Genomic DNA, 26,569 nt, shown 5'->3' with positions numbered 1-26,569 from the left:
ACCCTAATTGGTAAAGATTTCTACGTCAACCAGTTTTTTCACCGATCTCTTCCTGAGCACTGCAACCAGACCTTGTAATATCCCATCTGTTTGTCATTTATTCATTTAATCGCGTCTTGAAGGCTGATAAATACACACGGACTGGAATTTCCTCTGAGCCGGCTGTTGTCGGCCTGGCTCAGTTGGTAGGAATCTCGCTGCTGAGTCAGAAGTCTGTGGGTTCAAGCTCCACTTCATACTAGTGTAAGGCTGACACTACAGTACAGTGCTGCATGAGCCGGGCTTCGGAAGAGACGTTAAAACAAGGTCCTTCTGCTTGTTCAGATGAATGCTAAAAATTCGATGGCACAATTTGAAAAGAACAACAACAGCAACAAAATTACATTTGTATAGCGCCTTTCACGTCGGGAGGATGTCCGAAAGCGCTGGACATAAAGAGGTTTGGACCCAAGCTGGGGGTCGGATCAGGGCGGGTGGAGGGCAGGACGGGAAGAAGGGAGATCAAAAGCATGGTCGAAGAGGAGGGTCTTGAGATGGGTCTTGAATGTGGCAAGGGAGGTGGGCGGGGGGTGGGGGGCGAGGCGGAGGGACTGCGGGATGGAGTTCCAGAGGGTGGGGGCACAGTGGCAGAAGGCCCTCCCGCCAATAGTGGGGTGAGCGAGGTGGGGGAACATGAAGGAGGCTGGAGCCCGCTGAGCGGAGGGAGTGAACAGGATGGTAAGTGGTTAGGTGGTTGCAGAGGTAGGGGGGAGCAAGACCGTGGAGGGCTTTGAAGGTGAGGACCAGGATCTTGAGCTGTATCCCCTGCGTGATGGGAAGCCAGTGGAGTTGGGTGAAGATGGGAGTGATAGGGTCACGGAGTCTGGTGCAGGAGAGGACACAGGCTGCAGAGCTCTGGATGATCTGCAGCCTGTGGAGGGAGAAGTTAGGGAGGTCGCCAAGCAATGAGTTTGCATAGTCTGAGTCTGTGGGGTCCTGTAGCTCAGTGGTTAGAGCACTTGCTTTGCAAGCGAGAGACCTGAGTTCAATTCCAGACAGGGCAAAACCTTGGGCAAGTTTCCTTACTCCACATGCCCAATAATAATCCCTCCAAAAATACAAAACAATAATAAATTGGTAATTTTCAATCCACGACTGTTTGTGGGACATTGCTGTGCGCAATTGGCTGCCGCGTTCGCCCACAAATATACAGTCAATTCACTTTACAGTATATTCTGTGAAGCGCTTTGGGACGTCTAGAAGACGTGAAAAGCTCTATATCAAATGCAAGGATTATTATTATTATTATTATAGTCGAGCCTCGATGTAATGAAAGCATGTATGAGGGTTTCGGACGCCTGCGGTGTGAGATAGTGGCGGAGCCGGGCGACGTTGTGGAGGTGGGGGAAGGCAGAGCGGGTCACGGTGCAGGCGTGTGGTAGAAAGGATAGTTGAGGGTCAAACAAGATGCCAAGGTTCCGGATAAGGTGGAGGGTGCAACCATGGATGGTGATGCTGTCAGCGCCTGAGATGAGGAGGAACTGAAGGGAGCCAATCATAAGAGCCTCTAAAAGAGAAGGGAATTTCTGCTCGGTGTCTTGGCCAATAATCCTTCAGATAAAATTAGAGACACTTCACTTCATGACTGCTTGTGGCACATCGCCTTGTGTAGATTGCCTATACAAAATATATAGTCACTACAACAACAACAATTTACCTTTGTACAGCGCCTTTCACGTCAGGAAGCCCGCACTTTGCAGTAAATCCTGTGAAATGCCTTGAGACGTACACTGGTATAAAAATATCGAATGCACGTTTTACATAAACGTTTCTGGAGTCCTGTAGCTCAGTGGTTAGAGCACTCGCCTCACAAATGAGTGATTTGGATTCAGTTCCCAGGAGGGCAAAACCTTGGGCAAGTTTCGTTCCTCCACATGCCTGATAATAATCCCTCAAAAATAATAATAAATTGGTCACTTCAATCCACGGCTGTTTGTGGGACACTGCTGTGTGCAATTGGCTGACGCGTTTCGCCCACAAAATATACCGTCAATTCATTTTACAGTATATTCTGTGAAGAGTTTTGAGATGTCTCAAAGATGTGACAAGGCGCTATATCAGATGCAAGGATTATTAGAATTATTATCACCAGTTTACATGTGTGGATCTGAGCTGTTAGTAACATACAGCAGGAGAGGGTGTTGGAGGGAGCTGGACCCTGCAGTCACCAGCTCAGGTTTCAGGTGACAGAGTTGCACCCTTCTTATCTTGATGCTAATGTGAAAAGCGTAGAATATGCACAAGTTGTTCATCCTTGAGTCAATGCATTATGTTACCACTTTCTATCTCTCTTTGCTGACTAAGTTTCACCCACAAAATACATATTCAATCCACTTTAGAGTATATTCTGTGAAGCACTTTGAGACCTCGGCGACGTGATAAAGTGCTATGTCACATCTTTGAGACATCTCAAAGCGCTTCACAGAATATACTGCAAAGTGAATTGACGTATATTGTGTGAGCGAAACGTGCGCTCAGCAGTGTGCCACAAACAGGAGTGGATTGAGTGACCAATTTCTTTTAAGGGATTATTACCCCCGGAAAAACAATCTGCCAATCGATTAACAACTGGGTTCCTACTTACTGCAACAACAACTTGCAATTATATAGCGTATTTCACGAGGGGTGGCGTCCCGGAGCATTTGACAGTGGCGGATTCTGACACTGAGCCAGGGGGGGAGAGGGAGGGGAGAGGTGACGGTAAGCACGATCAAAAAGGAAGGTCTTTAGGCGGGATTTGAAAGTGCAGAGGGAGGGGTCAAGATGGAGGGATTGAGGGTGAGGGTTCTAGAGTTTCTGAGCATAGTGCGAAACCTTGGGCAAGTTTCCTTACTCCACACGCCTAATAATAATCCCTCCAAAAAAAAACAATAATAAATTGGTCATTTTCAATCCATGACTGTTTGTGAGACACTGCTGTGCGCAACTGACTGCCGCGTTCGCCCACAAATATAGTCAATTCACTTTACAGTATATTCTGTGAAGCGCTTTGGGACGTCTAGAAGACGTGAAAAGCACTATATCAAATGCAAGGATTATTATTATTATTATAGTGGCTGAAAGCACGGCCACCGATGGTGGAGCGGAGGGGGCTAGGGGATGAACAGGAGGCCAGAGCCAGTCGAATGGAGGCAGTGGGTGGTGGAGTGGGGGGCAAACAAATTGGATAGGTAGGGAGGTGCAAGGGAATGAAGGCATTTGAAAGAGAGTGAGAGGATCTCGAAATCGATCTGTTCGGTAAATGGGAGACATTGAAGCCTGGTAAGGACTAGTGTGATGGGGGTACAAAATTTTGTGCGGGTTAGTGTTCGGACGGCGGAGTTTTGAATTAGTTGAATTGCAAGGTAAACAGAAGCATGTGGAGTACGGAAATTTCCTAATGTTCCACCTTGCCAGGGAATCAAATCCAGGTTCTCTCGCTTGCGATTTTCAACCTCCACCTGAACAGGCAGACAGAACCTCGGTTTAATCCGAAGGACAGCACCTCTGTCAATGCAGGTTCCCCCCATTGCATTGGAGTGTCAATTTAGCCCATGTGAGTTCAAGTCCCAACATGGGATTTGAACCCATGACCTTCTGACTCAGAGGCAAGAGAGAGCTACCAACTGAGCCAGCCTGACACAGTGGATTGTTAGAATGGCTCGGCTTGTGGACCCTGTTCCGCAACTGAGTGAACAATTTGACTTGTGCTCCTCCAGGGCCTGACTGCTGTTGTAATGCAGTAAAACACTTAGTACTGCCAATACAGCGTCAACTCATTGCCACTTAATCCAGCCTATCAACTCAAGTGCCCACAAAGCCTATTACTGGAGCCGTTTCATCAAGTGTTGCTTCATGTTAGCTTATACATCTCATTATGTCAGCTCGCTCTCTCCCTCGCACTAGCTCCTGGCTGAGAATTGAACCAAATTCTGGCAAGCAGCCATTTGGCTTGGCCCCAGCTAGTGAGAGTCCTGTACTCTAATTAACTCCTTGCTCCTGAACATCCTCCGAGCTTGTGCAGGTTCGTTCTGATAATACCCCAACCGCTGACTGGCACATGCCTGTGTTAAGAGCAGCTCAATAAAACAGTCGATATTCTAAATCATTTCAATTGGCCTGTGCGAGTATTTTGAGGCTGCCTCGGAACCAGGTGTCAGCCTGGCTTGGTCAGTGGGTGCTCTGCCCTCCGAGGCAGAAGGTTGTGGGTTCAGGCTTCCGCGGCTTGTGGTAATGATTCAAAAGTGGGAGTTATTTCCCTGAAAGCCTTAATTACTGCGCGCACTTTTTTTCTTCTGTGTGTGTCTGTGTCTGTGTGCTGCATTGTGACGTTAGGATACCTGCTACACTCTGAATGGAGTCTTCAGACAGATACTTTTCAGACACACAAACAAAAACACGTGGAATGTTTCCTAACAAACGACTGTGAAGCCCAGACGCTGACAGCATTTAAGAGGTAATTGGATAAATGCTTGAAGAAAAATACCATCAAAGGGTTTAGTGAAAGAGCAGGAGATGAGGATCGGAGTAGATAGTATAATGAGGGGGTGAGCAGGGGAGCGGGGATTGTTTTTTGTGCTACAAAAGTTCTATGATCTATGAACCTGGATTGGTTTGGATCAAGGAGACCTTTCGGTCCATGCGATCTCATCCTTCTTGAGCACCCGCCCTACCATCCTCTCATCACGTCATCAAGCTGCTTTTTAAATGAGTCCCAGTGTTCTGGGTTGAACCAGCCTTCTTGGCATCCAATTCCAATTGTTGATTATCTTCTCTGTGACTCACTCGCTCTCTCCCTCCCTCCTCTCTTTGCAAGCATTTCTCAAAGGTGGGCGAGTTGGCGTTGACTGGAGTTTTGGTTGTCTCTCCCTCCCCGTGTCTGGCAGCCCCATTCCACAGCTCGGGTGCCCGTCCAGCTCTGTGAAGTGCTTTGAGACGTCCTCCTAACATGAAAGGCACTGTGTAAATGTAAATTGTATCGTACGCCTGCCACAGTCAGAGCTTATGTAACACATGTGTAGTGTGGATCTGCAGGACAATGAGGGGCCACCACCACAACAAATTGTACAACGCCTTTCACGTCAGGAGGAGGTCCCAAGGCCATGTAATCTCTCCTAACATTGGGAGCTTTCACAAGAATGGTTTGGTGCTGTCAGCCACCATGTGACTGGGACCTGATGTTACAGAATTGCTGACAAGTATGGACAACCGTTCAAGTGGTCACGTTTCACATACACACACACACAGGGAGAAACTCTTTTCACGTTGTGCCATGGGATCATTAACGTCCATCTGAAAAGGCAGAGAGAACCTTGGTTTAACGTCTCGCCCAAAGGACAGCACCTTCAGCAATGCAACAACCACCCACCCCAGCGCTGGATTAAAGTGACAGCTTAGACTGTGAGCTCAAAGTCCTGATGTGGGGCTTGAACCCACACAATCTGACATGCAAGGCACTATATCAAAATACCAGCATGTATTATTATTCTTTGCATACTGAAATGGTATCAGACTGGCTCAGTTGGTGGCACTTTCCTCTGACTCAGAAGTTGTGGGTTCAAGCCGCATTTTGGGACTTGGAACTGATAAGGTCAAAGCTGACACCTCAATGAGGGGGTCTTGTCAGAGATGCCGTCCTTTGGATGAGACATTAAACCAAGGTCCCATCCCCCAGTTCAAGGGGACGTTAAAGATCCGGTGGCACTATTCAAAAAGAGAAGGGAATTTTATCTGATATCCTGGACAGCAGCCCCCGAGATAAAATTGATCACTCACTTTGTGGCTGTATGTGGCACATTGCCTTGCTCAAACTGAGGGACTTGAGTTATGTGGAGAGACTAAAGAAGCTCGGATTGTTTTCCTTGAGCAGAGAAGGTTAAGGGGAGATGTTCAAAATTATGAGGAGGTTTGATAGAGTGAACAGGGAGAAACTGTTTCCACTGTTGGGTGGGACGGTAACTAGAGGACACAGATTTAAGATAGTTGTCAAAAGAACCAGAGGGGAGATGCGGAGAAATTTTTTTACACAGCGAGTTGTTTGGATCTAGAATGCATTGTTTGAAAGGGTGGTGGCAGCAGATTCGATAACAACTTTCAAGAGACATGGATAGATATTTGAGGAGGACAAATTTGCAAGGCTGTGGGGAGAGCGCGGGGAGTGGGATTAATTTGGACAGTTCTTTCAAGAGCTGGTATGGGCATGATGGGGCGAATGACCTCCTTCTGTGCTGCATAATTTGATGATTTGAACTGTTTGCTACGTTCGCCCACTAAAATTCACAGCCACTCAGCTTTACCTTAATTCCTGTGAAGTGCTTTGATACATCCTCCTGACATGAAAGGCCCTGTTTCAAAAGGAAGCGTTATGAATATGTATCATTCTATATATAAAAAAAGTAAATGGGGGAACTTCCTCTGGCACTCCATGCTGAACCACAGAAATTCAGCTGTGATAATAATTCGAGACGTCTCAAAGAGCTTCATAGAATGTATTGTAAAGTGGATTGACTGTTCACTTTGTGGATGAAACACGGCAGCTAATTGTGCACACCAGTGACCCACAAACAGTCATGAATTGAGTGACCACATATTATTTTTGCAGGAATTTCTGTATTACCGCCGGAAAGTATCTGCTAATTGATTAGCAACCGGGTTCCTACCTATTGCTAGGTCAACAGAAGCATGCGGAGTAAGGAAACTTGCTTAAAGCAGTAGATACACCTTACCGGATGAGAATTCTGAAAGTGATTCTTTATTAAGAAATACCACAAATTATACCCAGGGGGAGGTTTTGTCGTCGTTGTTGTATGGTCCAGCACCAACTTTCAGGGTACAAAGTTGCCCATGATCGAAAGCATCGCTGGTCTCCGTGAGTGTCAGTCTGCCAGTGCATTCCGAGATTCCAGTGCAATGTGATTAATAGAGTCAAGATTACACCAGCTCACAGCAATTAATGAGCACAAGTGAAAAGAGGATGTTTGTCCAGCCAGCAATTCAATCCCCATCGATCGATCTTCCAGCTCTTGCCTAATAGAAAGGACGGGATAAAGGGTTAGGTGGAGGTGCTCTCATCAAGAGCTTTGCGCTTGTACTGTCACATTGTAGGTCGATTAGACCTTGTGTGATTACTATCGTAAGCCAAGGGGTCCCTTTGCACTCTGTACTTTAGTGAAGGTTAGGTTTTTAATTAGGTTCAAACCTGAAAGCTCGGGAAAGTCTGCTCGTTCAGGACCAGTACAGTTTATTAGCCACTGCTAAGGAGATGTGTTCGACGCCTGCCTGCAAAGAATGGGGTTTGACCTTGATTGCATTCTGTAGGCTTGATGATGGTGCATTCACTCATGGCTCTGTTTGTAAGCCAGGCAGACGGTCATTGTCCACCTCGGTCTCGCGTGGTCTGCGTGTCAGGATCATAACAATCAACGTGTAACCGGCATCCTGTCAGCAACTACATTTTTTTAAGGAACCAATACATTGTGTCATAGACCAGCTATACTGTGCTCAGGTCAGGCCGCATCTAAGAACTTTTCTAAAAAGGGCAGTCGATGGCAAGAACACTGGGGCTCATTTAGAGTCCTGAAGGGTAGTGGTTAGCATGTTCGCCTCGCAAGCGAGAGGACCCGGGTTCGATTCCCGTGCAGGACAAAACCCCTCGGCAAGTTTCCTTACTCCACACGCCTCTGTTTACCCATCAGTAAAAGGAACCCAGCTGTTAGTCAATTGTCGGATCGCTTTTCCGGGGGTAATAATCCCTCACAAATGTTTTTAGGGTACAATTGACAACAAAGCAACTTGCACTTATATAGCGCCCTTCACGCAGGGCAGTGCCTTGGAGCTCATACCACTGCCGGAGCCTGACACCGAGTTGGGGTGAGTGGGGAGGTGGCTGCAAGCATTGTCGAAGAGGAAGGTCTGCGATCGTGATCTAAAAGAGGTGACGGAGGGGTCAAGGGGGAAGGATTAGGGGTGAGCGTTCCAAAGTTTCGGGGTGCAGTGGCTGAAAGCACGTTGGCCAATGCTGGAGTGGAGGGGACGAGAAACAAGCAGAAGGCCAGAGCCAGCCAAGCACAGGCAGCGGGTGGGGGAGTGGTGAGAAAGCAGGTCAGAAAAGTAGGGAGGTATCATGGCGTGAAAGAATCTGTCGAAGAATCTGTCGTATATTCTGTGAAGCGCTTTGAATCGCCTCAACAGCATGATAAGGCATTATATCAAATGCTATATCAAGGATTATTATTATAGTGTGGGTGAGAATATGGGTGGTGGAGTTCTGAATCAGCTGTAGTTTGTGGATAGTGGAGCTGGGGAGATCAGCAAGCAGGGCATTGGAATAGTCGAGATGGGAACTGCCTTTGACGCAGGCAGACAGACGGGACCTCGATTTAACATCTCATCCCCAGGACATTAACTTCCCAGCAGTGTGCCGGTGTCTGCAGCTCTAAGCCGTGCAATCCCGAAGTCTCAGTGGAATTTTGAAAGGCCGTACACAAGCTGAGCAATTAGAACCAAGCGCTGCATCGAGGCTGTCTATGTCAGGGTCTGCTATCTCCTGCTGTCTCAGTGTGTGCCACCCAACAGAGCAAGTGCTCAGATGCCAGTGTCCATGCGGTGTGAACTGCAGGGGGCTAATTGGGAACTAAAAGTCATAGGAATTCATCTTCTGCTCTTATCTTACTACTCGTCACCTGTGCTACTACTTGTGGAGTCCCGTAGCGTAGTGGTTAGAGTGCTCGCCTCGCAAGCAAGGGGAGCCATGTTCGATTCCCGGGTAGGCAAAACCTTAGGCAAATTTTCTTACTTCACACACCTGTTTCACGCACCTAGCAGTAAGTAGGAACCTGGTCTTAGGCGATTGTTGGATCGCTTTCCGGGGGTAATATTCCCTTCAAAATAATAATAATAATTTGGTCACTCAATCCACACCTGTTTGTTGGACACTGTTGTGCACATTTGGTTGCTGCGTTTCACCCACAAAATATACAGTCAATCCATTTTACAATATATTCTGTGAAGCGCTTTGAGATATCTCACCGACTTGATAAGATGCTATATCAAATGCAATGAATATTATTATTATTAGTGCCTTCGCCTTGCTTCCTCCCTCTCCTCCTTCAAGGCCGGTCTCAAAACCTTTCTCTTTGACCGAGCCTTCAGCTCCCCTCTCGACTCTCTTCCCCCTCCTCGCTCCCTCCCTTCCCTCCCCTCACCCTGACCATTTCCCCCCTCCTCGCTCCCTCCCTTCCCTCCCATCACCCTGACCATTTCCCCCCCTGCTCGGGTCATGACCCAACTGTGCAGCGCCTTGGGACGTCCTCCTGACGTGAAAGGCGCTTTATAAATGGAATCTTGTTGTTGTTGTTGTATTATATCAAATGCATGGATTATTTTATTCACCCTAGCACTTCCCTACCTCTCCGACCTACTCACATCCCACTCCTCTACCCACCACCTTTGCTCAGCTGGTTCAGGCCTTCTACATGTCCCTCTCCACCTCCGCTCACCATCAGCTGCTGTGCCTTCAGCTGCTTTGCCCTGGAACTCTGGAACTCTCTGCTTCAATCCCTCTGTTTTGCCCCACTCTGCCCATCTTCAGATCTCACTGAAGACCTTCCTCTTTGAGCCTACGCTCATCTCCCCTTTCTCCCCAGCTCAGGGTCAAACTGCCATTGTTAAGTGCTCTGACACAATCCCGTGTGAAAGTCCATATAAACCCAAGTTATCGTTGTTATTTACTCTCTGTGTCAAGACAACCAGTTCGGTAACGTGTCTTAAAGTCTCTACCATATTCACGGGTGTATTGGGGAAGTGGCTCCCCAATAAACAGATGGGCAATATTCACGGGTTTATTCCACCTCCCCTCCCCCCCATGCAATTTCCCCTCCCATCCCCTTACAATTGGCAGGAACCTCTCACCATTGAAATAATACTTTGCTGGGGGTGGAGGTGGAAGGAGTGGAGTTATAGTGGTGGCTGAAAGCGAAGTGGTTGTGAGAATGAATTGAGTTAGATGCCCCCCCAATGTCTGTTTGGCAGCAAATTGGAAGTAAAGCTTGCGCCAGATCAAACGATAACTCCTCTCCACTTCTCCAGACAGATATGTTGGGGCCAATAAAGTTCCCAATGGCCTGTGTTTGTGCTCCTGTTTGCTCAGCCAGTGGAGATTGTAAACAGATGGGCAGAAAGAGAGAAGTGTTTGGTTTCTCACGATTTTGGGGCCTGTTGTGTGACACCTCCCAAATAAAAACACACAAAACTTTCCATTCCGAACTTGGTTTCACAGCGTCCTCTCCCCTTGTCCTCAATCCTCTAAGGGGCTTTGAACCTTCCAGGTTTTTTTCATTGGATCTTCTGGAATACATGATGATTCCACTCTACTAACACCAACAAAAACTTATATTTATATAGCGCCCTTCACATGGGGTAGCATTTCTGAGTGCTTAACAGGAGGTGACCGTAAGCACGGTCGAAGAGGAAGGTCTTCAGTCATGATGTATCATCTGTTTAACATCTGAATTTACACAGCATCTTCTGTGCCCTCCCCCCAAACAATGTTTGTTTTAAAACTATTTATACTCCTTAATCCTCCTTACTCGTTTACCACCTCCTTCAGTATCTCTTGTATCCTGCAGGAATTTATAATTCTTCCTTTCCTGCTCAGTCTTTCCTCAACCATTTATAATAATAATAAGCCTTGCATTTGATATAGTGCCTTATCACATTATTGAGACGTCTCAAAGAATATACTGTAAAGTGGATTGCCTGTATATTGACTGAATGGCCTACTCCTGTTATTACGTTCCTATATATATTTTGTGGGTGAAACTTCTAACTGAATCGTCCTAGCTGCGTTACTCTGAATTTCCTTTTCAATCTGTTTACTTCTTCACCTTATGTCCTTTGTATTATTTCTGTGTATCTTTCTCTTTGTTCCTTGTATTATGTGTGGCCTGGGTAAGTTCCCTTCTTCCTTCGTGGTTCCTTTTCCCCACATTAGCTTGGTGTCATTTTTTACTCTAAACCCTATTCTGTCTCCCTCTCTTATCTGTTCACTTTTCTCGCAGGCCCCATCATACCAGATCCTGGTGTTCTGCTGATGTTCGTCCCATTGACACATTGCCCACTTCATTACCTTTGTCTGCATCTGACATTGGTAATCTGTTACACAATCTCCTTGTCATGAGAATCTGTGCTGGAGATCCCATTCTTTCCCTCACCGGGATATCAATACCGCACTATCCGCTCCTTCCGCTTAGTGGACTCTGGCCTGCTCCATGTTCCCCAACCTGTCTGCCCCACCATTGACGGTCGGGCCTTCAGCCCTCAAACTAGTGGCTTCTCCTCTAGCCCTTGCATCATCTCATCTGGCGTTTCTTAGTGCTCTGTCCTTGTTCCTCTCCTCTTTAATATTTACATGCTCCCACTCAGTGAAATCATCCACAGGCATGCGGTTAGCTACCACATTTGTGCAGATGACACCCAACTCCAGGGCCATTGCTATATTATTATCCTGACAGAATAACTCAGACATCAAGTCCTAGATGACAGCCAACTTTCTCTTGTTCAATGTCGATAAGACTGAGGCTCTCCTGCTTGGCTCCTGTCATCACCTCCTCACCTCAGACGCTGACAGCATTACTAATAATAATAACCTTGCATTTGGTATAGCACTTTTCACGTTTTCTCGACATCTCAAAGCACTACACAGACTGTAAAGTGAATTGACCATATATTTGTGGGCGAAACGAGTCACAGATCCACTTTCCACCTCACAGAGTCAGTCGGGAACTTTGATATCTTGTTTGAACCTCAACTGTCCTTTAAATCCAATATCCATGCGATAACCTGTTCTGCCTTCCCCCAAACTCTGCAACATTGTCCACCTCTGCCATTATCTCTCCCATCAGGCTGATGAAACCCTCATCCATGCTTCCATCATGTCCAGGTTTGACTATCCCCAAACCCTGCTTGCCAGACTTCCACTCTTCTTTCTACAAGCTTCAGATTACTCCAACCTCTGCGGCTCATGTCCTCTCCCGCACTAAGCTCTGTGAGCCAATCACCCCCATCCTCGCCTGGCTTCATTGGCTCTATATCGCCCAGAGGATTGAGTTTAAGATACTCGTCTTCACTTTTAAAGCCCTCCAAAGTCTTGCTCCTCCTTACCTCTGTGACCTGCTAAAACCTTACCAACCAGCTCACTTCTTCCACCTGATCCACGTCCCCTGCCCAGCCAGCTCCACCATCGGTGGTCGGGCCTACAGCCTTTCTCCCCCACCCTCTGGAACTCCAACCGTGAGTCCCTTCACCTCACCCCCTCCTTGGCCTCCTTCAAGGTCCATCTCAAGACTTTCCTCTTTGACTGTGCCTTTGATCTTCCCCCCACCATCACCTCCCTTGTCGTCCACCCCTTTTGATTCCAACCACCAGTTTGAGTGCAATCCCTTGACTGTCCAGCATCTTGGGATATCTTTCTGAAGTGAAAGGTGCTATATAAATGCAATTTGGTGTTGCTGTTGCTTCCTCTTCTTTCCTGAAGGTGTTTAACTCCTGTTACCTTTCATTGGGGTAGAGCTTTACAGCCATCTCTGCTACTTCACAGAAGGAACTATTATTCAATTCTGTGCTCATTGCGTTTTCTTCGTCAGCCCATTGTATGACAAGTGTAGAAACCCATCACCGTAGTTAGGTGTATCCAAACCAGATAGAGGGTTCCACATATGTATGCCACCTACTCATGGAATGGAAAATGCATTGAGAGTATTGAACACTGGTTGGCAAGAGTCAAGGCTCGGGAGACCTCAGATTGTGTGATGCAATAACTTCTGGAGTGTAACCATCTAAAATCCCACAGCTTGTCATTAAGAGTACTGACTGGCAAGCTTCCTGTCGATCTTACCCATTAGGGCTTTGGCTTGCAGGGTTAATAATCCCTGCCCTAGTGACTGGTCTGCTCCTCCAAATCCTGCTGATTTGTCAGGCTGGCTATGCCGTCATCAGCAGTGCCCTGAAATACTGCGGACCCACCTGACTCAGGAATCAGACTAGCGAGACCACCACAGAGGGTTGACTTGATTCTGACATTCCGTTGCCAAACATGTCACCTAGGAGCCAGGTTAGTTCCAAGGAGACCCGGCTTACCTTCCCCCCCAATAAAGAAAGTCACTAGTTTGCTCGTCCCATGAGGAGTGCAGTAAAACAGGCTCAGAACCAGTGGCTGGTGGTGAGCCTGGTCCAGTATATACAGCTGTTAAACTCACAGGCTGTCACATAGTCAGTCACTTGCTGTTAACAATAACAGTTTTGATTTGCACTCTCACATAACAGCGCAAGCCCTCACCATCCCCCTGCCCGCCCCCTCCCCCCACCGCATCTCATTCCACCCACTATGTTATTTTCATTCCTATCTGAGAGAACAGTGTGTATCTGTCTTTGTTATTGCCTGTCTGACTTTTTCCCTCTCGGAGATTCTAGTTCGCTGTGAACTAAACTGATTCTGGCTGCATTTACGTCCCACTTTGAAACCTACCTCTTTCAATGTGCCTAAAGTCACTTCCCTCTTTCCCTGCACCCCACCTCCTCTCCCCTTGCTCGTGTCTGACCCCCCCCACCCCCTTGTAAAGTAGTCCGAGACGTTAACTTACATGACGGGTTTTAACTAAATGCAAGTTGTTGAGTATTGTGTAGGAGTCTCTTCTATAACAATAGTCTTTCACAGGATATACTACGTACTTCATAATACTTAGCGCTCATAGAGCTTAGTATTCAGGGCCTCACTCTCGTACTTCTGACTATTCATAATACTGTAGTTAGCGTCAATAGTTCCAGCCATTCATTCTATTTACTGTTCGTAGTACTTAACGACCACAGTATTTATGGTACTTTGCAATACTGTCTATCTGTGGTGCTTGTCATTGGTAGTAGTTACTGCATGTGGTACTATACTTAAATTTTGACACCTGGATTAAATTTTGACCCTTTAAATGATCTTAATTCATTGGGGTTCAAGCTCCACGTTGAGTCTTCAAGCTCAAAGTCTGGGTATTTGGTCCAGGTTGGTAGGATCCAAGGCTTGGGGCATCCCAGAGTATACGTTTGGGCACTTCTGGAGTTTAACCAGCTCAAACAGCTTGCTATTGAGAGCACTGTCTGGAAAGTGTTCCACTGCTTGTTCAGCTAGAACCATTCTACCATTTAGAGCTTTGGCTCGCAGGGTTAACAGGAGTTGAGTGGGAAGAATCCCAGCTCCCAGCAGACACTCCAGTGGGGGAGCACTGTAATATATCCCTTGGGTGAGATGTTAAAGCCAAGGTACTCGCTGCCAATTCAGGACACGGAAGATCGCAGTGAAACTTATCGAAAAGAGAAGGGAGTTTATCCTGGAATCCAGGACAACAATCCCCCGGATAAAATTCCTCACTCACTTCATTGTGGGATGGAAGGTTCTGTGATCAAATTGGTTTCCGCGTTGGCTTATAAATAAGCAATCATTACACTATGCGGTCAATCCTGCAAAGCACTTTGAGACATTTCAACGAGGTGATAAGGTGCTATGTCAAATACAGGGATTGTTATTCTTACTACAGTTGCAATGATTAGTGCTAAAACCTAGTTAGTATTTACTGACGTCCAGTACAGAAAGAGTGCTCATTGTCGGAATGGCTTTCTTTAGGATGACACACTAAACTGGGGTCCCTTCTGCCTTTTCTTTTGGATATTTAACGGTCCCAAGGCATTGTTTTGACAAAGGAGAAGGGAGTTTCTCCCAATGTCCTGGCCAAAATTGCTCTCTCATCTAAATTCACCAAATAATTAAATATAGTGCTTCATATCACTGCTGTTCTATGGCTGACAAAGACTAAAGGCTGTGTTTACCTACATGACAACAGTCTCTGAACTTCAAAGTGATTCACTTAGTAAAATGCTTTCAGACGTTTTGACCTGATAAGGCGCTGTGTCAAATGGAAGTATTATTATTATTATTATACATTTCCTTATTTATTAATGAAACAATACAATGCTAGTAGACTTCAAATACACTAGAGTACAGCAGTCTTATCTTACTGTTTCAATTAATAATAATCCTTTGATCCAATGCTTGTGACGTCAAATTGAATCAATGATAATCATAATAATCCTTACATTTGGTATCGTGTCTTTCATTTCAGGAGGATGTCTCAAAGATATACTGTAAAGTGAAATGACTGTATATTTTGTAGGTGAACCCAGCAAGCAATGTGTGCACAGCAATGTCCTACAAACAGCCATGAAGTGAATGACCAACTTCCTATCTGGGGATTGTTTACCAGGACTCCAGAAGAAACTCCCTTCTCTTTTTCAATTGTACTCTGGTATTTTTTTTAACGTCCACCTGAACAGGCAGACAAGGCCTGTGTTTAACGTCTCATCCGAAGGATGGCATCTCCCAACAATGCAACACTCCCCTGGCACTGAACTGAATACATGAGTTCAAAGCCCCAGTGTCCTGTCCAACAATCCCCCAAATAAAACTAGTCACTCACTTCATATCTGTTTATGGGACATTGCTGTGCACAAATTGGCTGCAAGCCAAGTTCACATACACAGTCGCTACTCTTCACAGTAAAATCCTGTGGATTGCTTTGAGATGTAACAACAAGGTGATAAAGCCCAGATCAAATGCAAGGATGATTATTAGCAGTATTATTATTAGTAGTAGTAGCAGTAGTATTATAATGCCTGATATTACCAATTACACCTTTCACTTTTTGCCATGCCACTAAAAAATGAGCTGATAACTATTTTTGTTTCTGTTCTCTTTCAGCTGTATGAGCTGGATGACGATCCGAAGAGGAAAGAATTTCTGGATGACCTGTTCAGTTTTATGCAAAAGAGGGGTGAGTGTAGCTCTAAGATTTCCCCTGGCTGTCTGTGTGTACGTCTGTCTCTCTATTCGTCCACTACGGCACTGAAGAAATCTCAGATCCGAAATCCTCATAGTCTTTACAGATTGTATACCAAGAACAGCACTATATATACGAGGAAACTCAGTGTGCAAACCTTTGAGGGGTAAAGCTAATACAGAAGGTTAGGAGGGATGGAGGTTCATGTGAAGTATAAACTCTGACACAGTTGGGCCCAATGGTTTTTTTTTGTGCTGTACAGGGTGGACACAAAGTCCTGTTACTCCCTGTATTGAATATAAAAAAGTACTTCTAAATACAATTATCATCATTCTTCCAAGTGTTTCAATTGTTGGTCAGTGCACTGTAGAGGAAAAACACATGGGGTAACATGACTTTGTGGACATCCTGTAGATTCAATCTAATTTGTTGTGATTGGGGTAGAATTCACCCCCAACTCCAAGCCTTGGCTCTCACCAACTTATGCCTAAAACTTGCAGGAATTAGGTATGCAGAATGTGCATTCCTCTGGGGAAAGAGTGCGCATTCCATTGCAGGCACGAGAATTTCCATGTGTAGGCGACGCACATGTAGAACTCTGTCTGGTTTGGATGCTCTTAAGTACTATGATGGTGTTCATGGTGGTAATTAAAAAACTGGTCCAGATCACATCATTGAATAAGTCTCCTCCTCCACATCACATAGAGTTGCACAAAGTGATGCTACATGTATTCATTTAAGGAGCACCCATCACACAGGATAGTGTCTCGGAATACTGCACCATTCCAGGGTTGGGAGAAGCGGGTAGGGGTTAGGTGACTATAGGCACGGTTGAAGAGGTAGGTCTTTAAGGTGGCTTTAAAGATAGAAAAAGCACGGAAACAAGCCATTCAGCCCAATTAGTCCTTAGCGGTGTTTATACTCTACACAAGCACGCATGTTGTAATATTTTCTCTTTACTCTCCATGTAAACTATGCTGAGTGGTGGAGTTTAGGCCCGGATCAGAGAGGAAGGTCACATCCTGGAATTATGTTGTGCTGGCAAGGTGCAATTCATTTACAGTTTTATGGTGCTCGGGACAGGGAAGAGTGGCTCCTTTTCCCACAGAACAAGCATCTGTCAAACTGTAAGGGAAATGTAGACTCATACAGCCAGGGCTCGTATTATCACGGAGCAGATGGACGTGCTCAATAAGAATAAGAATAATACAACAACAAAAAATAATAATCCTTGTATTTATAGCATATAGCACCTTAGCACTTTGTTGAGACTTCTCAAAGCGCTTCACACAATATATTGCGAAGTGGATTGACTGTATTTTGTGAGAGAAACATGGCAGCCAATTGCGTACAGCAGTGTCCCACAAACAGTTGTGGATTGAGTGCCCACACTTTTTGTGTATATACATATTTATAACGCCTTTCACGTCAGGAGGACATCTCAAGATGCTGGACAGTCCTGGGTTTGCATCCAAGCTAGGGGTGGGATAATAATTATATTAATGATAATCAATAATACTTCCATATCCCATAGGGTGTCAGCCTGACTCAGTTAGTTGCGCTCTCTCGCTTCTGAGTCAGAAGGTTGTAGGTTCGAGCCCCATGTCGGGACTTTGAAATCATTTAGTCTAGGCTGAAACTCCAATACAATGTAGGGGGGAGCACTACTTTGTCAGAGGTGTTGTAGTTTTCGGATGAGGGGTTAAACCAAGTTCCCATCTGTCCCTTTCTGGTGGCACTAAAGATCCCACTGCACTACTCGAAAAGAGAGGAGAGTTTCTCCGGCCGTCCTGGCCAACAACTAAAAATGATCATTCACTTGATGGCTGTTTGTGTGATGTTGCTGTGTGTAAATTGGCTGCTGTGTTTCACCAACAAAAATACACAGTCACTACACTGTACATTCCTGCATAGTGCACATCACGATACAGTAAATCCTGTGAAGCACTTTGAGATGTCCTCCCATTGGGAAAGGCACTATATCAAATGCAAGGATTTTTATGATTATTATTCGTAAGGGAATTAGAGAAAAAGTGGGAGAATTAGATTAAAAGATCTGCCACAATCTCATAAACTGGTGATTTTATTTAGGTCAGTCAGGTGTCTGACACATGTGGAAACCCATCACCGTTGCTTAAGAGGAGCCAAACCAAACTGAGAATTCCAGGCATCCCACCTACACGTGGAAATTCCAGAGATAGATTGTTGGAATGGAATGCGCACTCTCTCCCTGGAGGGACACATCCTGTTTACCTAACTCTGGAAAGTATTAGCCATAAGTTAGCAAGAGTCGAGGCTTGGGGACCCCAGAGGTGCATTGGGGTACTGCTGGAATCGAACCAGCTACAACCACAGAAGAACGTAAGAACTTGCTGGGTGGAAGAAGAGCAACGTCCATCTACTGGACCTCCCACCATCCTGTCGTGTTGTGTCCCAAACTATATACTGTATCCTGAGATATTATTTTCTAGCAGAAATCTATCTGATATATTATTGAAACAAACAACACTTTCTGCTTCCACCCATCGATTCCCTGGGGAGCCTGTTCCATACTTTTACTACTTATTTTCTTAGGCAAGGCTTGGCATTGGCTTTCCATTGAACTGGTGAAACAGCTGATGGCCTGGAAGTTGCTTTGTTCCCAGTGTTGTGTCTGACGTTGACATCCTGATGCTGACGGCCCCTGGAGCAGACACCCGCTCAGCATGTTCAGACAGTTACCGAATGTAAAGAGAAGCACTGTCACACCTTAAACCTGACTTGAGTGGGTGAGGTCCACTTATCCACAGTGCGTCATTGATCTCCACACCTTATTTTGACATGTAGGCAGAGATAATATTTTTAAAGCTACATTCTCATCCGTTGCAAATCAAAACTCTCGGTCAGAGCCTTAAGAGCAGAATGCTTGCGCTCTCCTGACACCACAATTACAATAAAGCATATTTGCATTTGATTTGCCCAGAGATATCGCAAAGTGCCAGCCTAGCTCAGTGGGAAGCACCCTCGCCTTGGAGTCACAAGCTTGTGGGTTCAAGTCTCGCATTGTGAATTTGAGTTCACAGTCCTGGCTGACACTCCAATGCAATGCTGGGTGTGGGGTGAGCACTGTATTGTCGGAAATGCCGTCCTTCAATTTAGCATCTAAATTGGGATTACAAGTAGATCACCCATTTTATGGCAGGATATTGCTGGGTGTGAATAGGCTGCCCACTTGCATAGTGAGTGGACTCGGTCCATAGACCAAAGAAGTTCTGGAGCGGGAAATTCAAATCAGGTTTGCTCCATCTAATGGCTTTCGGAATGGCAGGAAAAAGAGAGTGGGGATTGCCCACGAGAATGGTGAAGGGCATGTCCTTCCCACCCCGATTGGGAAGAGCCAAGAATCCCCACTTTGCCATCTCGGCAAAATAAACCCCTACTCTCCACCCACATCCCCCAAACCCTGATCATTCCAGAACCTCTTCATCACAACAACAACAAATTACACTTATATAGCATTCTTCACATAAGGAAGACATCCTGGGGCTCTGGCCAATCAGGGTTTTTTGGAGCCGAGCTGGAAGTTGCGGTCAGGAGGGGTGGAGGGCAGCGGAGGTGGGAAAGTGACCAAAGGCACAATTCAAAGAGGAAGGTCTTTAGACGGGACTTGAAGGAAGCAAGGGAGGGGGTGAGATGGAGGGATTGCGCATTAGAGTTCCAGAGTGTGGGGGCTGAGATGCTGAATGCCCGATCGCCAATGGTGGGGTGGAAAGCATGGGGGACCTGAAGCAGAACGGTGTCCGCTGAGCGGAGGGAGCGAACAGGCTGATATGGGGTTAGGAGGTCAGAGAGATTTTGGGGAGCAGGACTGTGGAGGACTTTGAAGGTGAGAATGAGGGTTGGGGAGCCAGTGAAACCGGGCAAGGATGATGGTGATCGGTTCGCTGAACCTGGAGCAGGAGAGGACACGACCTGCAGAGTTCTGAATAATCTCATTTCAAAGGCAATTCCCTCACCCAGTTCCTCACCTACCCCCCCACCCCCCCCAATCTCCAAACCCTCCCGGTATAAATAGCATTTATTCAGAAAACCCGCAGCTGTGTTTGCTTACATCGTTTTTTGGGTGTAATTATAAGCCCAAATCTAAACAGACGTAAAATATGACAGGCAGCCTGAAAAACGAAAGAAAGCTGTGCCGAGTGCTTGACCTAGATGAAGCCTTATTTACGGGCTGGTCATTGTGAATATGTCAGATGTGCTGGAAAGGGCCTGTGTTTTTACAATGCTGATTTATGACCCTTTGAGAATAGGAGAGAATGCAGACTGGAAACATTGAGTCTGTAAGAGAAGCTACCTGTTAGACGCCCAACGCCATCTCCTCCTCCTTGGATACAATTGTGGAGTTCTGTAGCCTATTGGTTAGAACACTAGTCTCGCAAGCGAGAGGACCCAGTTCGATTCCCGGGTGGGGCGAAACCTTACTCCACACATCTCTGTTGGTGACTCAATCCATGACTGTTTGTGGGACACTGCTGTTGAAAATTGGCTGCTGCATTTCGCCCAAAAGATATAGAGTCAATTCACTTTACAGTGTATTCTGTGAGGAGCTTTATGACATCTCAAAGACTTGATAAGGCGCTATATCAAATGCAAGGATTATTATTATCAATTGTAACCACAGGCTACAGAATCCCACCAGATACTGATCTCAATGACAAGCTATGTGGTTTTAGACTCCTGCAGTACCCCAACGCACCCTTTGACGACCCTAAACCTTGGCTCTTGCCAACCTGCTCCTAATACTCTTTGGAATTAGGTAAGCAGCTTAAGTCCCTCCAAACACTGGGGAATATCCATATGTAGGTGGGATGCATGGGGCTCTGAGTTTGGGTTGGATATTCTTAAGCACAGCGATGGGTTTCTGTGTGTGTCAGATACCCAGCTGAAAAACAGTAGATTTTTCTCTTCTATGAAATTTAATGCAACCCTCCCCCACCCACCCCAATGTGTAATAAAGTCATTGAATAAATAAGGTGTCAACCTGGCACTCTCACCTCTGAGTCAGAAGGTTGTGAGTTTAACCCCCAATATCTTACCCTATTCCTTCTATTCATGTGTTCATTCAGTTCCCTTGAAAACATTGTTGCTTCCTCTACCTCAATAGCCACTTGTGGCAAATTGCTCCATGTTCTAACAAGCCTTATCTCACATTTCATTCCAATAAATATTTCGGGAATTTCCATGTGATGGTGGGATGCATGGAATTCTCAATTTGGTTTGGATACTCTTAAGCATGTGCCAGAAACACCCATTTTTTTTAAACAAGCTTCTTGAGTGAAAATGTTTCTTCCAATCTCCCACTCAGAAAGAGTAATAGCTTGTATCCCTTTGTCACAGCTGGCTTAGTTGTGAGATGTTCCCTTATGTCAAATGTAATGCAGCTTTAAAGCTCCTGAAAATTAAACCAGTGCCTGAGAAAGGTTTATGTTTTTTGAGGGTTTCAGGTGAAAGCAATGTAAATCAGTCGGAAGCCCCCTCCCCCCCCTCCCCAGCTGCTATAAATTATTTTAAAAAATTATTGCATTTGAATACAGCGCCTTATCATGTCATCGAGGCACCTCAAAACACTTCACTGGATTTACTATAAAATGCCATATTTTATGGCGAATTTGCACGCAGCAATGTCCCACAAACAGCCATGCAATGAGTGACCAATTGTATCTGGAGGGGATTGTTGCCCGGGATACAGGGAGAAACTCCCTTCTCTTTTCGAATAGCGCCGTGGTAACAAACCACCTGCACAGGCAGTGACAAAGCAGTGAGAAAAATTAAGTGATAATGGGAAGTGGGGGAAATATTGATCAAAAGATAATGGGTGCCAGAGGTCCATCTACAGAAGGTATCAAGTGGTTGATTCATTACAACCCTACGTCAAAACGTTCATTGTCTCTGTTGCCAAAGGCATTCAAATCAACTGCATGACATGGAGAAATGTCAGCTCAGATGTGAAGCCTCTGAAAGCCAATCTCTGTCTAGTTGGGGCTGTCCGTTGGGCCGGCCGGGGGAAGCTTAGATATTGGTGCACATTCTCGAGCTGTTATGTAAGGAAAGCTCGGCAACAAGAAAAAATGAACAGGCGCCTGAACTCTTCCATGGCACTCGGCAGTTTCATTTCGCTCAGGAAACCTGATTCAGAAAGCAAGGGAGTGCTCATAAATCTATTATGTAAAGTAGTGGATTGCTCTTCCCTCTGGTAGAGGGATCTATTACACAGGGTGGGGTAGGGTGGGGATGGGCCGTGTCAGCAGCGTGTCAGCCTAGCACAGTTAGTAGCACTCTTGCCTCTTGAGTCAACAAGTTGTGGGTTTAAACACAGCATCCGGACTTTGACCTGACACTTATCATGGTTGACTCTCCAGTGCTGTGCTGTTAGGAGTGCTGCATTGTCCGAGGTGCCGTCTTTCAGATGAGATGCTAAACTAGTTCCCTTGTCTGCCTGTTCAGGTGGGTGTTAAAGATCCCATGGCGCGATCTGAAAAGAGAAGGGAGCTCCCCCCGAGTCCTGGCCAACGATCCCACCGATAAAATTGGCCACTCACCTCATGGCTGTTTGTGGGACATTGCTGTGCACAAATTGGCTGCCACATTGACCTACAAAACACAGTCACCACTACACTTTACAGTAAAGCCTGTGAAGCGTTTTGAGACATCTTCCCCACGTGCAAGGCCTTGTATCAATTGCAGGGATTATTCTTATCGCAGAAACAAAAACAGCAGAGGTACGGTGTGTTGCTCTGACACTTCCAACAGACTGACCGAAAACCTGTTCCCCAACTTTGTGTCCATGAGAATGTTCTCAAGGTAAAGGGGGCAGAGAGAGAATAAAAAGGAGGTTGGTGCCATTTATCAAGCCTGCAAATGGCACAATCATGAACCATAAATTGACGTCCATTCTGCCACAGACTGACGGGGGGCCAGGAAGGGGGGGGTGGGGGGTGAAGAGAGGACTGTTTTCTTGTCCTGGAATTTTTCTGGGTCAGTTCCTCAGACCCATACATCACCAGGCTCGACCCGAGAGAGAAAAAAAAACGTTGTGTGATATAATAACAAACCAGCGAGCACAGGATGTAATAAAAAGGAGCCTTTTTGCGTAAAGAGAAAGAGAGAGAGAGAAAAACACACACACACAAGACTGGGCTGAATCCTGAGGAAACGTACAGAAAGGGCCCCACTGGACATGACGTGGCAGTGCGAAGACAGGAAGTCATAAATGTAACTGCGAGACATGACTTCAAATGAGACTTCCATTCTTTAGTCCTCTTTTTTTTGTGTGTGTGAAAAGCCCTTTCTGCAGTTTTAAGACATAATTAAAGGATGTAAACCAAGCACGGAGGGGGGAAAGGGAGAGGTGGGGGAAGGGAAGTGCCACTTGTGACAGCTGCTGGTGCTGATAAACATCTTGCCTGTTCTCAGTGTGATATATGGTTGGGAGTCAAGCCTGATAATTTGCTCCGGTTGCTATTAATGATGGGTTTCTGGTGGAACAGGAGCAGTTGTTTTGAAGGCTGCTCACGCAGGTGGTAACACTCGGCCCCTTTTTCCACAGTTGCCAGTTTGAAACTCAATCTTACACGGGTGGTGGGGTGGGGGTAGGTGGATGTGTGTGCGGTGGGAGGGAGGTGGATGTGTAGGGGGAAGGGAGGGGGCTCGGTGTTTGGAGCGAGCATTATCGCCACCCGCTTGATTGCTTAAGGTCGATCAATGGCGTTTTCTCTCTCCTCCCGAGTCGGAAGGTTTGCACATTCAAGCCCCACGTCAGGACTTTGAACTCACAGTGCTGGGGCAGTCAGAGGCGCTGCCCTTCGGATGAGACTTTTAAACCGAGCTGTTTAAACCTGTCTGTGCTTGTACAGGTGGATGCTAATGATCTTGTGGCACTATTCAAAACGAGAAAGAAGATTCTCCCTGTGTCCCAGCCAACAATCCCCCCCAATAAAATTGGTCATTCACTTTGTGGCTGTTTGTGAGCTGTCGTGCACAAATAGGATGCTATATTTTCCTACAAAATACACAGTCGTTACACTTCACAATAAAATCCTATGAAGCACATTGAGAAATGTTAATGACTTGATAAGAAGTTACATCAAATGCAAGGATAATTGTTCTTATAAAAACGGTGAAACAAGCTCGCCGAGCTGAACTGCAGACTGTTTTTCTTCCGTTTTTCAATTCCTCTGTATATGTCAACCACTACATCCCGAAGCTCTGAAACACTCTCCCTCAATCCCTCCGCCTTGCCTCCTTCTTCCCCATTTTCATGTCGTGCCTGAAGATCTTGCTCTTCGACCGTGCATACGGTCACCTCCCCCCTCCCCCTGACTCGTCGTCATGCTCTGTCACTGTCAAGCGCTCTGGGACACTATCCTGCACGAGGGGCACTATATTAAATGCAAGGATTATTATTAATAACAATAATAAGTTGTTGTTATTCATCTGTGATTATGTTCCTCTGTGTCTTTTTCCTCTGTTCTGAGTTCTTCTGTCTATGTTCCTATCTTCTCTTGTGGTTAGACATCTGCCAAGCCACAGAAATTCCCGTGCGTGCAGGAAAAGCCACTTAGGGAGAGGAATTCCACTTGGGTTGAAATTTACTCCATTCATGTAGCATTTCATTGCGTGCAGAAATGAGCAAATTGTTCAATCCAGTCTTAACTTTGAAGGCAGCTCTTAACTTTCTGCAGCTCTTAAAAGTGATGAACATGGAGGGGGAGAAATAAAGCTTAAAATCAAGGCTGTGTATAAGAATTTGTCAAACTCTGAATGCTCTGAAATGCTAAGGAAATAATAATGATAATCCTTGCATTTGATATAGCGCCTTATCATGTTGTTGTGACGTCTCAAAGTGCTTCACAGAATATACTGTAAAGTGGAGTGACTGGGTATTTTGTGGGCAAAACGCGGTAGCCAATTGCACACAGCAGTGTCCCACAAACAGTCGTGGATTGAGCGACCATGTTATTATTATTTTGGAGGGATTATTACCCCCGAGAAGTGATCTTAGAATGGACTGACTAACAAGCGGGTTCCTACTTACTACTCAGTAAACAGAGGCATGTGTGTGGAGTAAGGAAACTTGCCTAAGGTTAAATATGGAAATAAAAAATACAGTAAATCTGGACCCAGGTGGAATTTTTCTTACCTGTGTTATTCACAGGAACCGTTCCTCTCCCTCTACAGTTTTTGGTCATTTGAGGACACGGTAACTTGGGAGAGGCAACATCTGGGTGGGAAGTGTCTCTTTTCAACATTAATTTGACTGTGACTTACACAGAGCCTGGAAAGAAACAGTATTTATTTATTATTTAGCAAAAGAACATCTAAAATTACGGAGTTTCTGTGCTTTGATGAAGGAAACCTCTAGGTTTGACACTGCACAGGAAAATGTTTGAAGTGGATCGGGAGTATTTTTGCAAGCAAAATCAGAAGTTGGGGGCCTGCACTTAATGCTCCATTACTGAATAGCAGTGTGTACTTGTGAGATCTGAAATTCCATCTAGTCTTTGCATGTAAGACTGTTTTGTTTTGGCTTCAACTCATTCCAAAACTCCTCCGCCCATATGCTTAATAATAATAATATCCTTACCCTTATCCTTACCTTATCCCCATTCTTACCCAGACAATACTCTGCATGTTTGTTGACACCCCACCACCAGACTTGGCCAACTTCCTGTCTCTCTATCTCTCCCAATCTCCTCCAACTTCCATTCATTTGTTTTACCCACTCCACTTGGTGAATTTGGGCTAGGAGTCCCATAGCATAGTGGTTAGGGCTTGCCTCATAAGCGAGAGAACCCGAGTTCAATTCCCGAAACCTTAGGCCAATTTCCTTACTTCACACGTATCTGATTACTTGGTAGTTCATTGGAACCCGATTGTTAGTTGATTCGCGGATCGCTTCCCAGAGATAATAATCCCTCCAAAATGTATTTCTCTCTTAATCCATGACTGTTTGTGCAGAATTGGCTGCTGTGTTTCACCCACAAAAGACACTTTACCATGAAGCATTTTGAGACGTCTTAATGATGTGATAAGGCACTAAATCAAATGCAAGGATTATTATTATTATCACCTCTTCAACCTCCACCTTCCTCCCTCTCCTCCTTCCCTTCCCCCTTGCCTAGCATCCACCTCGCCATTGTAAAGCACTCCGAGATATTATCCTAACGTGAAGGACGAACGATCTAAAAATCTGAAATGAAGGATACAAATGCCAGTTGTTATTGTAAATTTATTACAAAAATATAATACTTAAGATGTAAGATATAAATGTAAAAATTGTGGAAAAGTCTCAAACTTGCTCCTAATTTGCTCAAACTCGCGAATTGTTGAATTCAGTCTTAACTTTGAGGCCCGTTTTTCTCCAGTTTCTTTAAACAAACATGCAGAAAAAAAACTTCAGAGTTAAGGCAGCTTTAAAGAATTTACCAAATTCCGGATGCTCCAAAATGTTAAGGAAATGGAGTGAGTCTGCACCCAGATAACATTCCTCAATCATATGATTCCGGCAGAGCAGCGCACCAGTAAACAGTTCAAGACTAATAATAATTGTGCAGTCCTGTAGCTCAGTGGTTAGAGCATTCATGTCACAAGAGAACGTAGGCTCGATTCTCAGGCAGATCAAAACCTTAGGCAAGTTT

General features: G+C 45.5%; 1 protein-coding gene across 1 annotated transcript in view; it reads left to right on the top strand.

Moving 5' to 3' along the window:
* The window catches only part of LOC103180969 (AT-rich interactive domain-containing protein 3A), a 129,518-nt gene that overhangs the window by 63,363 nt on the left and 39,586 nt on the right, over positions 1-26,569 (top strand). Inside the window, exon 3 of the mRNA XM_042331936.1 lies at positions 15,815-15,887. Coding sequence (XP_042187870.1) covers positions 15,815-15,887 — 73 coding nt within the window. The remainder of the gene's footprint in view (positions 1-15,814; positions 15,888-26,569) is intronic.

This window comes from Callorhinchus milii, unplaced genomic scaffold (assembly GCF_018977255.1).
Source record: "Callorhinchus milii isolate IMCB2004 unplaced genomic scaffold, IMCB_Cmil_1.0 Scaffold1, whole genome shotgun sequence".
NCBI lineage: Eukaryota > Metazoa > Chordata > Chondrichthyes > Chimaeriformes > Callorhinchidae > Callorhinchus > Callorhinchus milii.
Note: the sequence above shows the minus strand (reverse complement) of the source record. Positions and strands in the feature narration are given on the sequence as shown.